The sequence below is a fragment of the Engraulis encrasicolus genome, chromosome 6 (assembly GCF_034702125.1).
Source record: "Engraulis encrasicolus isolate BLACKSEA-1 chromosome 6, IST_EnEncr_1.0, whole genome shotgun sequence".
NCBI classification, from domain to species: domain Eukaryota; kingdom Metazoa; phylum Chordata; class Actinopteri; order Clupeiformes; family Engraulidae; genus Engraulis; species Engraulis encrasicolus.
The window spans coordinates 40,460,869-40,470,868 of record NC_085862.1 but is presented as its reverse complement, the minus strand read 5'-3'; the positions used below and the strand labels follow the sequence as shown (position 1 = coordinate 40,470,868).

General features: G+C 47.1%; 1 protein-coding gene across 1 annotated transcript in view; it reads right to left on the bottom strand.

The window, feature by feature from the left end:
• ptprfa (protein tyrosine phosphatase receptor type Fa) overlaps positions 1-10,000 on the bottom strand; it is a 248,725-nt gene that overhangs the window by 37,592 nt on the left and 201,133 nt on the right. The window contains exon 23 of the mRNA XM_063201608.1: positions 3,399-3,496. Coding sequence (XP_063057678.1) covers positions 3,399-3,496 — 98 coding nt within the window. The remainder of the gene's footprint in view (positions 1-3,398; positions 3,497-10,000) is intronic.

The following is a 10,000-nucleotide window of genomic DNA, read 5'->3' as shown; positions in this document are numbered from 1 at the left end:
GCGTGTGTGCGCGTGTGTGAGTGTCTTTGCTTTATTTTTAATCAATTAAATCCACTTCATTTAGGAGCGTTTATCCCAGGAGTGAGTGCTGATGACTACATTAAGCATGGGCTAATTTCAGGCCCGATAAGAGTTCGCTCTAAATATATACCGTATACGCGTGGAGCTGCATTAGCGGTAGCGATGGCGGCGACAGCAGTGGCGGCTGCTCACTTATCTGTCAGAGTTAAAGATCTAACAAGCCGTGTAGATCTAGAATGGCTCTGCTCCCTAATGGAGGCATTATGAACCTTTAATTTCAAGCTCTGACGCTCCGCGGGACGCCTGACGCAATGAGCCACTGGGCTGTGTGTGTGTGTGCGTGTGTGGTGTGAGTGTGCGTGCTTATGTATGGGCGTCTGTTTATGTGTGTGTGTGTGTGTATTAGTTTGCATGTGTGTGTGTTCGGTGACAGTTTATGGGTGTTTATTCAGTTGTGTGTGTACACGCGTGTGAACGTCTGCACGGCCACTCGTGTGTATTCATTTGTGTGTGTGTGTGTGTGTGTGTGTGTGTGTGTGTGTGTGTGTGTGTGTGTGTGTGTGTGTGTGTGTGTGTGTGTGTGTGTGTGTTTGTGTGCGTGCGTGCGTATGAATCTGTATTTGTGTGTGCTTGAGAGGGGAAAAGAGCGAGAGGTTCTGTATAATGGCCTCGCATATGCAGACATGAATGAGTGTGGGTGTGTGTGTGTGCATAAATGAGGGTATATGTATGTATTGCACAGACTGCACATCAGTGTCACTGAGTTAGTGTGTGTGTGTGTGTGTGTGTGTGTGTGTGTGTGTGTGTGTGTGTGTGTGTGTGTGTGTGTGTGTGTGTGTGTGTGTGTGTGTGTGTGTGTGTGTGTGTGTGTGTGTGTGTGATGATGGGGAGGCTGTTCATCTGACACACTGTTTTGTTTTGCTAGATGTTAGCTCTGCCTCTGTTAACTGTGATGTTTCCAGCACAGCATCTAATGGACGTTTACCCTCCCTCCCACCTCTTAATTTATTTATTTGTTTTGTTAAATCAAAATGTTTCCTGGAGGCATAGTGCTTCCATCAGCTCTCCCTGACAAGCTAGCTCATCAAACCACAAAAAAGAAGGATAAAAAAAGGAAAAAAATAAAATAATTTCAACTGCTGCACTTACGTCGAATAATGGACACTTTTTAACATAGCGAGTGACTCCAGCACATTCTGTTGTAACTAGTAAGCTGCTGTGCAACATTAAGCACAATCAGGGAAGTCGACAGGAGTGAACAAAAAGGGGTTCGTTGTCCAGGGCCTAGGGAAGAGGGGAGCCCCAGAATTGGGTCTCCGTTGCACTGAATGTATTGAGTGGGAGGGCCTTTCGGATGGCTTTGTCCCGGGCACGGCCAAAGCTGTCTGAGGCCCTGGGCAAAATGGCACACTGAACCCACACACAGCATTATCTACAGTTGTCCACGACCCATCTAGTGGAACTCCGGGCCCACGGCTCTCAGGCCAGTTGTCTTGTGTGCTGATCTAATTTTCACTGTTCCACATGTCTTGTTTGTATTTGTAAAAACCGTGACCTACCACACGGTCCCCCCATACCCCATATGTTATAACCTTGGGAAGAAAAGGGGAGTGTGTATGTGTGTGCGTGTGTGTGTGTGCGTGTGTGTGTGTGTGTGTGTGTGTGCGCTCACACATATTAGAGAGGGAGAATGTATGCATTTGTGTTGCCTAAGGGTGTGTGTGTGCGTGTATTTGGTTGGAATTGGGAAAAATACAAAATACAAGAAGATACGAATAACCACAAAGAAGGAAAAAGTTGGTAGAGGTGATGCTTTATAATTAATGTGAGTCGCTTCCCTCCCGTGGTGGTAAACAGAGCACCCATCTGTCCCATTTTATCCCCCTTCGAAATTTACCACTTTAAATGGAAATGACTTCCTTTTATACATCAACACCCAATAATCCCTCACTGGATGCATTACAGTAGGTATGTAGAGAGGGAGAGAGAGACAGAGACAGAGAGAGAGAGACAGAGTATGTGTGTGTGTGTGGGAGAGAGAGAGAGAGAGAGAGAGAGAGAGAGAGAGAGAGAGAGAGAGAGAGAGAGAGCATGAGCCAGAGGGAGACTGTTTAGGAAGGCAGCGAAATGCATCCATTTTTTTCAGTGGTGTCTTCCATCTACTGTACACAGGGCCGCCGACAAAGCGGTATGTTGTCCCGGGCCAAGGGAGATAGGGGGCCCAGAATTGGGTCCCCATTACATTATATGCATTGGGCAGGGGGCCCGTTCAGATGACTTTGTCCCGGGCCGGGCAAAAGCTGTCAGCGGCCCTGACTGTACACAAACACTCCTGGCTACAGTAGCTGGAGGGGGTTACGACCACGAAACTGGAACTAACAAATAAGCCGCGGAGGAGCGTAATCGTACAACACAGAGAGACTAGAGGACGTGTTGATTTGAGGAGAGCCTGTGGATTAGGCTGCAAGTGGCTTTCTGTGGACTCATGTAGAGGAATGGATACGGCACACACGCAGAGCGGCAAAACACAGAGGATGAGGGGAGGGGCGTGTATGTACAAAAGAATCAAAGACAACACAAAATCCTCGCTGGCGAATCCACGCGTTCATCTCCAATGTCTATCTCTACGTCTGATTACACAGAATATCCCAGAGTCTACACCATCATCAGCACTGAGCAGGTACTGTAAGATGTGAAAACACAATTGGGCATGGAGGCGTTTTCTCAAAGAGATGACAGCCATAATATTACTGTTGCAGCGTCATACTTTGCACTCTTCTTTACCCTGCAAGCACTTTATAGCAAAACATAAAAACCTGTTCTTGTGTATTTGATGGAAGTTTTTTTGTATGTCACTTCTTCCCCTTTCTTTACATCCTACTTATGGTATAACAAAGGATAGTAAAGTAAAAGTGTGTGTGTGTGTGTGTGTGTGTGTGTGTGTGTGTGTGTGTGTGTGTGTGTGTGTGTGTGTGTGTGTGTGTGTGTGTGTGTGTGTGTGTGTGTGTGTGTGTGTGTGTGTGTGTGTGTGTGTGTGTGTGTGTGTGTGTGTGTGTGTGTGTGTGTGTGTGTGTGTGTGTAGTGAAAGGGAGTAGAGATGTGACGTCCCCATTTTAAAACGGGCCTCTGGGGTACCAAAGAGGGCTCTGACCGTTACACCAAAGAGCCAGGCTCATTGGTATGGCAGTCAAAAGCACACCGGCAACCCTAGAGATGGACACTCCCATCTTGGTCTGCTGTGTGTGTGTGTGTGTGTGTGTGTGTGTGTGTGTGTGTGTGTGTGTGTGTGTGTGTGTGTGTGTGTGTGTGTGTGTGTGTGTGTGTGTGTATATGTGTGTGTGTGTGTGTGTGTGTAGCGCTGGGTCCCCAGTGCCTACCTCGTACTCCTGGGAGAAGCGCAGGCTGTCATTGGCCTTGAGTCTCTCGATGTGGTCGGCCAGGTCGCAGATGGCGATGGGCGGGTGCTCCCTCATTCCTGCAATGGCAGACAGGGGGCGTGTTAGAGCACTAGAGTCGAGGCAGCGCAGGTGTGACTGCGGCAGTGAAGCAAAGAAGATAAAAAAATAAACACGGGCACGACGACACCGATGGAGGTAGTCACAGGTACACACACAGTCAGGCACACAGGTGTAACAAGGCTAACCGCTACTTTCACACGATGACAATAATGATGGACTTTGAGATGACGCAGATGCTCGTGAGAAAAGCTTTTGCGCCTGGTGAGTGAATCACAGGACAAGAAATGATGACGAGAGAGAGAGTGGAAAGGGAGAGAAAAACAGAGGGAAAGAAAGAGAAGAGAAGAAAAGAGAAAAGAAAAAAGTTGGGTTGTTTCCATATTTTCCATGCTGGTTAAAACAGTGCTGAGGCATAAGTGATTGCGGGGCATTAGAAAACAAGGCACGAGACAACTGTCAACATATTTATTCTCAGTCAGTCTGATATATGAAGCAGGACGTCTTCAAAACGGTGCAGTTCACGAAACGATTTGCAAAGCAAAAACGTTCCACATGCAGTTAGCATACTGGTCAGTCTAATTTTGTTGAAGTCTGATTTTTTTTCAACAGTAATATTGACCAATGGCTGTGCCAACTAAATGCAAGCACTGTTGTGGTTTTTCACCTGACACAGGCAAACCACGTCGTCACTATGAACGTAGCTCTAAATGTTGTTGTGACAGCTGGCCCTAGCAAAGCCAGGAGCTCTAATGATAAAGGACAGGGGGGATTAGGCCTTGCTTGTCAAGGCTATGCTAAAAACTTTGGCACAGAAGGCTTGACAGCCCCCCTTACCAACTTCTGAAAAGAACATGATATGCAAGATGCAAATGCGCTCATTTGTCTGGACACATTGACAAACATCAGAAAAACAGTGTCAACTGTTTGGTGTTTAATCACCGTGTCTTTTTTTCCCCATTGCAAATCTTATTTGTAAATGACCCGGCACAATGGCTGAGCCTACGACTGACTTCATTGCTATGTAGAGGACACATCTCACAGGTAAATATTGGTGATGCGACGTACGAGAGACACCATACCTGGAAAGTATTTCAAAACGGATTCCCTCTCTTTGTATTTTAAACAAAGATATTTGTGATTTAACTAGCCATGACGGTACTGATGAAACTAAATATCAACCTAAATAGCCACCTTCCCCCGTCGTCACGCCCTTGTGTCCTATTTCATGTCTTTTTTTTTTGGGGGGGCTTCTTCAGACTGAAAGGTAACGGACCGCTGGCAGCTATTAAGGTCAGTTTCAGGGCACTGGAGGGCAGATAATTCAATCGAAACGCTCAGGCATTTAGAGGCACTGAGAGGGAGGCGGAGAAATCTGTGTTACGATTCAGTCCGCTAGATAGAGATTGTTTCGGTACCCAACCCTGAAAGAGAGCAAAAGAGAGAGAGAGAGAGGAAAGGAGAGAAAGGAGAGATAGAAATAGTGACAAAGAGAGTGAGACATTGAGGCAGAGAAGTGAGGTAGATAGATAGATAGATAGATAGATAGATAGATAGATAGATAGATAGATAGATAGATAGATAGACAGATAGATAGATAGATAGATAGATAGATAGATAGATAGATAGACAGATAGATAGATAGATAGAAAGAGAGAGTGAGACATTAAGGCAGAGAAGTGAGGTAGGTAGGTAGATAGATAGATAGATAGATAGATAGATAGATAGATAGATAGATAGATAGATAGGTGAGAGTCAAAAGGAGCGAGAGCACAAGAGAAGGAGAGATGGAAGGAGAGAGACAGATGGAGGAGGAGAATGCGTTCTGCCACAGCTGTGTGTGGAGCACCATGCTGTGTGGGCACACCATCGGTGAGCTGGGTGAGGGGGGTGAGAGGAGGCAGAGGAGGCAGAGGAGGCGCATGCTGATTGGCTGGTGGTGTGGAGCCAGCGGTGCTGCAGGAGAGGATGGAGAGGGAAGGGGAGGGAGAGGTGTGCAGACCACGCACTACGCAGTCAAAGCCTTCCTTCCTCAGAACAACACTGTTCATTATATATCATACTCTACCCAAGCCATAGCAAACACTCATGCCCGATCTGTTCAATTTCAATACGATGCCTGTCAGTTGCCAGAGCACCTTGCACAAAATAAAATTCTAAATTAATTTCAATTTCACAGATGTTTCACAATTAAATGTTTTTTTTTTCTATTTCTCTTTGTATTAAATCTTAAACTGCGGCACTGATCCCTCTCTCCATTCTCCCCCATGGCGCTCTCACAGCCATCCAGCTCCATTCTGGAGATGCTCTCGGCCGATGGGAGCTCAGAGTCAGCCTGTGGAAAGGAGGTGGGGAGCTGGGGGTCAGGTGAGTGAAGGATGGGGGCGAGGATGGTGGTGGTGGTGGTGTGTCTCTGTGTGTGTGTGCTTGCTGTAGCGTGACTTGAACTGCACAGCTACTGGTGCAGTTGGGTGGCTCGGCTTGGCATAGGAGAGGAGAGAACAGGAGAGGTGAAGGGAAAGAGGAGAGGAGAGGGGGAAAAGAGGAGAGGAGAGGTGCCCCCATGGCATTCCAGAGGATGGAGAGAACTGAAGGAAGAGGTGAAGAGAGTGCAAAAAGACAGACAGTAGAGAGAGCAGAGGGAGGGAGAGAACGTGTGTGTGAGAGAGAAAGAGCAGAGGGGAGAGAACATGAGAGAGAGAGAGAGAGAAAGAGAGAGAGCGTGAGAGAGAGAGAGAGAGAGAGAGAGCGTGAGAGAGAGAGAGAGAGAGAGAGAGCGCACAAAAGGCCAAGGGGAGGCAGAGAAAAAGGGAAATGAAAAAGCTAGACAATGAGCGAGGAAAAAAAAGAGAGAGCGAGAGAGAAAGAAAGACAGGGAGGAGGGGTGGGGAGGGTCATTTCAACCAGCAGCCATCACCACCATAACAACAGTCTTGTTCATTCGAATTGTGCTGCGGTTGGCACCACATTAACATGACAAATTGCACTTTTGGAGAGTAGGCAGAAAAACAATGATGCTGGGACGTGGCACTCATATTCCGTCCAGGGTAATTTGTTTGTCAGTGTGTCAAAACAGAACTGCCGTAATGGAGCTGGAACTGGGAAAAAGAAATGACCCTTCAGGAGAGGAGAAAAAGGGGACACAAAAGGGGACACGGAAGAAATGACAGGAGAGAGGAAACAGGAGAAAGAAAACGTGAGAGGCAGAGAGAGAGAGAAAGAGGGTTAGAGAGAGTGAGAGATAGAGGAAGACAGAAAAAGGAGGACGAAAAAAGAGGGCGGAGGGGAAAGCAGGAAACTAACTTGGAGTGTTCGGGCAGATGGGGGCACTGGAACCTGCGGAGAGAAAACGAGGGGCAGGAGCGTTAGAAGAGGAGAAATACAAATCAAAGAGGGGGATTTGAAAGCGATAACCCCAACAGTAGAGCAAGCAGTGCAAGAGAGAAAAAAGACGAGCGAGAAAAAGAAAAGACAGAAAGAAAAAGAGAGAACATAAGCCGATACAAGGTCACAAAATGTATAGGAAACGGCGAGGAGAGTGAAGCAGAGACGAGGCGAGGTACAACAGCCTCATGGCCAAAATCTGCTGGCCTCACAGGATTACTGGAGACCACTCCAGTCCTGCCCTTGAACCACGCCTTGCTTCCCAGTCGCCCCGAGTGGCCCAGAACCTCTTGTAGTCCAGGGCAGGCGGGCAGGCTCGACAGGCAGGCGAGCTCCAGGGCAAATATATGCATGAGTGCCTCACGGTTGAATTGCGTCATCTCCTCTTTGGTTACACATTTCAGTTTTTTTTTTCTATTCTATTTGGTTTCAAGCCAGAACTGTGTTCATATGTGGCAGTGGGAGTGTGTGTGAGAGAGAGGGTGTGTGTGTGTGTGTGTGTATATGTATATGTGTGTGTGTGTGTGTGTGTGTGTGTGTGTGTGTGTGTGTGTGTGTGTGTGTGTGTGTGTGTGTGTGTGTGTGTGTGTGTGTGTGTGTGTGTGTGTGTGTGTGTGTGTGTGTGTGTGTGTTCGTGTGTGTTCGTGTGCATGAATGTTTTCTTAGTTTGCAAGGGTATGTGTATTTGTAAGAAAAACAGAGAGAAGAGAAACAAGAGAGAGAGAAATGTTTTTTTCCCAAGGACCTGAGAATCTATTACGTCTATTTATATCAACACATCAGGAAAACATTTATGCAAATCTCTCCTCCACCTTCCACCAAAGGTGAGCAGAGAGGCAGAGGGGGTTCCAAGGGAGATGCAGCTTTTGAAACACCCACATAAAACGAGAGCCAGAGAGAGGAGGAGAGAAAGAGTGATGGGAGAGAGAGAGAGAGCGAGAGCGAGAGAGAGAGAGAGAGAGAGAGAGAGAGAGAGAGAGAGAGAGAGAGAGAGAGAGAGAGAGAGAGAGAGAAATATGAAGGAGAGTGAGAGAGAGAGAGAAATGTGATGGAGAAAGAGAGAAATGTGAAAGGGAGAAATACCAGAAACCTGAGAGTGAAAGACGTAATGCAGACTGGCTATATCAAGAAAATAAAAAAGAGGGCAAACGAACGAACAGAAAAAAAGAGATAAAGAACCTCTCCCTGGTGACTCAAACCAACTTAATTCCCCTTCAGCCGAGTTCAAAGCTCACAAGTCTCCACAATAAGCTTCTGTAATTAACAGCAGGGGCTGAGCTGCTTTCCCTGGCACCACACCCCCGCCATCCCATCCCATCTCCCCATTAAGAGACCTGTTGAGATTGAGAACAGGTGACTTATGGTCAGGGAAGCTGACATGGGGGTCGGAGAAAGGGCCAGACGTCCCGGGCCCAGGGAGAGAGGGGTGGGGGCCAGAATTGGGTCCTCATTGCATTGGGCAGGGGGAAGGCCCATTCAGATGACTTTGTCCTGGACCTGGCTAAAGCTGCTGGCCTTCTTAACGGTTGGCATCCACCTCGTTGTCCTTCATGCCCAATAAAGGGAGCTGGAGGTGAATAATGCTGCCTCTCCATGTTGAAAGAGCTAAAAGCAGCACCACATGTGGCCACCTTCCCCAAGCTTTTCTAAATGGCACCATCATTACTCTGTCTCAGGGTAGCCTTTCAGAACAGCTAACGGATACATGTGAAACGAAAAGAAAAAGAAAACTGGCGCTTGTAAAAAAAAATCCCTGAAGAGCATTACCAACAAAAGCCACTCATATTTTTTGCTCTTACAACCTGCAACAATCCAATCAAACTCAATCCAATAGATTTATATAACTATATAATTGTTGAGTGGCTCCACGGTGTTGCAACATGGAGGGAAAAGGCGGAAAACACTAATATCGGACCGTTGTGCTGACTGACACTCGGCTAATTGAAAGTCGTTTTTCATTTCCCGATGGTCAGTCCACGCTGGTTTTTCTGGACGCATTGGCTGCTGGAGCTGCACGTGTTGCTTTAATTACAGACAACTGGAAGGCTGAGCGGCTCAATATGACTGCTGTGGGAGTACATTACAGTCAATCGCACCTGCCATCCTGTACGGTACCCGGGCAACCCCTCTGCTCATGAAGGAGAAGAAGAAGAGGCACGGGAGACTGGAGGAGAGGAGAGAGAGCTACACTCCACAATTACAGGAGATATATTCAGAGGTGAACCATGGGCCAACAACCAAGCTGGGAAGGAAAAAATGTTGAATTGCTGAATGTCTTACTGTTAAAAGACACCCATGATATCCACTAAGCACGTGAAAGTGCAAATGCATTTCTGTGCCTGTCAGTAGAGATACTGTATATTAAACCTGTGGCATAAATAACAGGCACTTTCTGAGAATCCCATGTCTTAACTTGTAAACAGAAAGGGCCAAATCTCATAAATAGCAAATGTGGCCATATGTAAATGTGTGGCCTTTATGGGATGCTAAAGCACGTGGTTCTGCCGTGCCGACCTCCAAAGAGGACACACTTGTTTCAGAGAGAGAGAGAGAGAGAGAGAGAGAGAGAGAGAGAGAGAGGGAGAGAGAGAGAGGGAGAGAGAGAGAGAGGGCAGTAAAGTCCAGCTCGGTGCTTTAAATATGCACCGGTCTGCCTGCATGTCCACTAGGATCCATCACTGACCGGGTGGCTCGCTTTGGCTGTTTTTTCTTTCTTTTTCTTTTCAACGTTTCCTTTTTTTCTCCATGTCCTAGCAGTGCTGCATAATCCTTCCTGATGAAGCTCATAGAGCCATGGGGCAAATGCCACCCCTGTGAATGATGACGGTGACGTCCTTCCTTTCTCTCTCTCTCTCTCTCTCTCTCTCTCTCTCTCTCCCTCTCTCTCTCTCTCTCTCTCTCTCTCTCTCTCTCTCTCTCTCTCCCTCTCTCTCTCTCTCTCTCTTCACCCATACACTGCTCACACTTAGGAGACAAGGGTCAGACGATTGAGGACATTTCCATATTCACAGCGGTGTGTGTCTGAGATTGTGTGAGTGCATGTGTAGAGAGAGAGACAGAGAGAAGAGAGAGGCAGAGAGAGGTAGAAAAAGTAAAAGTAAGAGATCAGAGAGATAACATGACCGAGATACAGTGCATAG